General features: G+C 38.1%; 1 protein-coding gene across 4 annotated transcripts in view; it reads right to left on the bottom strand.

Moving 5' to 3' along the window:
* The window catches only part of tefu (Serine/threonine-protein kinase tefu), a 59,376-nt gene that overhangs the window by 29,302 nt on the left and 27,574 nt on the right, over positions 1-2,500 (bottom strand). For all 4 annotated transcript variants that reach the window (XM_086547184.1, XM_086547185.1, XM_043010560.2 and 1 more), the window contains exons 30-34: positions 1,869-2,000; positions 1,601-1,754; positions 916-1,035; positions 587-735; positions 73-248 (exon numbers count right to left, since the gene is read on the bottom strand). In XM_086547184.1, coding sequence (XP_086403310.1) covers positions 73-248; positions 587-735; positions 916-1,035; positions 1,601-1,754; positions 1,869-2,000 — 731 coding nt within the window. The remainder of the gene's footprint in view (positions 1-72; positions 249-586; positions 736-915; positions 1,036-1,600; positions 1,755-1,868; positions 2,001-2,500) is intronic.

The following is a 2,500-nucleotide window of genomic DNA, read 5'->3' on the forward strand; positions in this document are numbered from 1 at the left end:
ACACACACACACACACACACACACACACACACACACACACACACAGAGGGTATAGGGTATGCAATGACTCACCAGCATAAGAATTAGAAGAGATCTTTGGTTTATGTTTAGGAACATATGGTGCTAAATCAACCTGGAGTTTCTCATCCATTTCTTGAAGAGCCTTGTATCCTTCCCTTGTGGATAACACAGATAAAAGAGAGGAACTAGCAGCCTCTACGATGTCAATATGTTCGCTTGTCAAGTACCTGTATGACAGGAAATTTGGTTAAAATTCTGTACTTTTACACTGTTCAAGTAACTGTAATGTGCATAGATGGCAAGAACTCAATAAAACCACATGTTGGATATAACTGAGCAATATAGATGGTATAAATTCACTGACATATTATAGTGTGCCAAAACAATGATCATAATACTATATATAACAATCTATGCTGAATATGTATAGCTTACTATCTTAAAATATTGAATCAACAACACAAATAACAAAATGGACATATCACAAAAATAATGACTGATACATGAGTAACAATAGTGCATCATCTTGAAGGTACAAATAGCATAACTTTACAAAAGAACCTACAAGTTTAGAGTCTTGATGACAAGGGTTGCCACTGCTCCTTCCACATTCTCTGAGTCGAGTGGATACTTTTCTTTGGTGACGTGGAAAATCAGCGAGTTCAGGGGAATGGGGCCTAGCTCTCCCAGGCATTTGCTAGCTTCCAGTGCAACCTAAGGGTATTTGAAAACATAAACTAGCTGCTAACATTGTCAATTCTTAAGAATCTGCATGTTCAAACATCACCATCCACAGAACACAAAAGATAAAATTGGAACTTAAAGAACAAACTAATCAAATATATAAAAATCAAACCCAAAATACAAAATCATTCACACACATATATATCAAACCTTCTCGTCTGTAGCCAAAGCTAGATTCATAAGGCTGTGCGTCAAGTGATGGCCAATAGTTACACCTTCCATATCTGGTGAACTGTAGAGCTGTTTCACCTGAAATCTGTTGTTCTGAATCTGTAAAATAATAATGTATATTATGTAATTTACACTTAACCCAATCCCGACAGGCCCGGCAAGAAGTGGCAACCCCCTATGCCGGGCCTATGCAATATTGCATCGGGAACGTCACACTGGTGTGTCGCCCCGTCATTAAGCATTTAGCCTTGTCACACAGGTGTGACACACCGTCATCATTGGGTTAAAGGGGCTGGATACTGACAGTGTTCAAGGCAATTTTGATTTTTTTATGATATCCATAACTGAAATTCTGCAATGTGGCAATGGGAGAAGAGGGAGGAAAGAATACAGGACAAGAGAGCAAAGGTAAACAGAGGAGAGAGAATGAGAAAGGAGAGGACAAGAAAAGAAAAAAGGAAGGAGGAAATGAGAAGGGAGAAGAAAGAAAGAGAGAAAATGAGAAAGCAGAAGAGAGGAGGAAGAGAAAAATATGAGAAAGGAGATGAGAGAAGGAAGAGAAAAAATGAGAAAGGCAATGAGAGAAGGAAGATAATAACAGAAAAGTGACAGAAAATATAACAAGAGTGTGGAAAAAGTGGAGTCCCCACAACCCTATACCTACCAGCTTGAGAATATGAGACACAGAGTGAGCATTAGCCTGTTCAGTGGACAAGGCCAAGAAGCTTTCTACTTCCTCATACAACGAGAGCTTGCCACGAAAGATCTCCACCAACTGGCTGTGATGATCACTCAAGGCAGAAATACACTGGTATTCACTGTTGATAAAAATAATTGTGAATAGACATCTTTGCTTGCTCACATTGCCCTTTAAACAATAGTCAAAGGAAATGCTCCAAGATAACATAAAGATGAGCAAAGGTGCAACTAACCCTGAGCAAGGGAAGGGCGGTAGATATGCCACAGCTTTCTGGATGTCATCTTGTTCACACATTACCATAGTCCTTAGGATCTGCAGCGTAGTCTCCCTTACACTGGATGATTCCCGAGTAAGTGGCAGGAGCCTGTTTTGAAAAATGCATTCTGGCATCACTGTGTAATATCCACAAGTTGACTAAATATTGTCTAAATACATTAATACTATTAACTCATTCAGCTGGGCATATATTCCTTAGGTCTGAATTTTCAGAAAACAGGTTTTGCCTTAACCCATTCACGCCGGGGCCGTTCCAGCTTTGCACGGTCACATAAGCCTAACGCCTCGAGATTCTCGGATGCACAAGCTGCGAGCCTGGGCTGCCTGGGCTTATATATATGTAACTATGTAAAACATGTATTTAGAAGAGATCATGACACGATAGGACATCATTTCGCAGGAGCAAAATATTCTCATGATGTGATAGCATGTCATCTGGCGTGAATGGGGTAAGCTTAAAAATACAATACACATACATAAATATATATATATATATATATATATATACATATATATATATATATATATATATATATATATATATATATATATATATATATATATATATATATATATATATATATACGT

Source organism: Penaeus japonicus, unplaced genomic scaffold (genome assembly GCF_977035675.1).
Source record: "Penaeus japonicus unplaced genomic scaffold, GWHDUDI00000001_assembly GWHDUDI00000019, whole genome shotgun sequence".
NCBI lineage: Eukaryota > Metazoa > Arthropoda > Malacostraca > Decapoda > Penaeidae > Penaeus > Penaeus japonicus.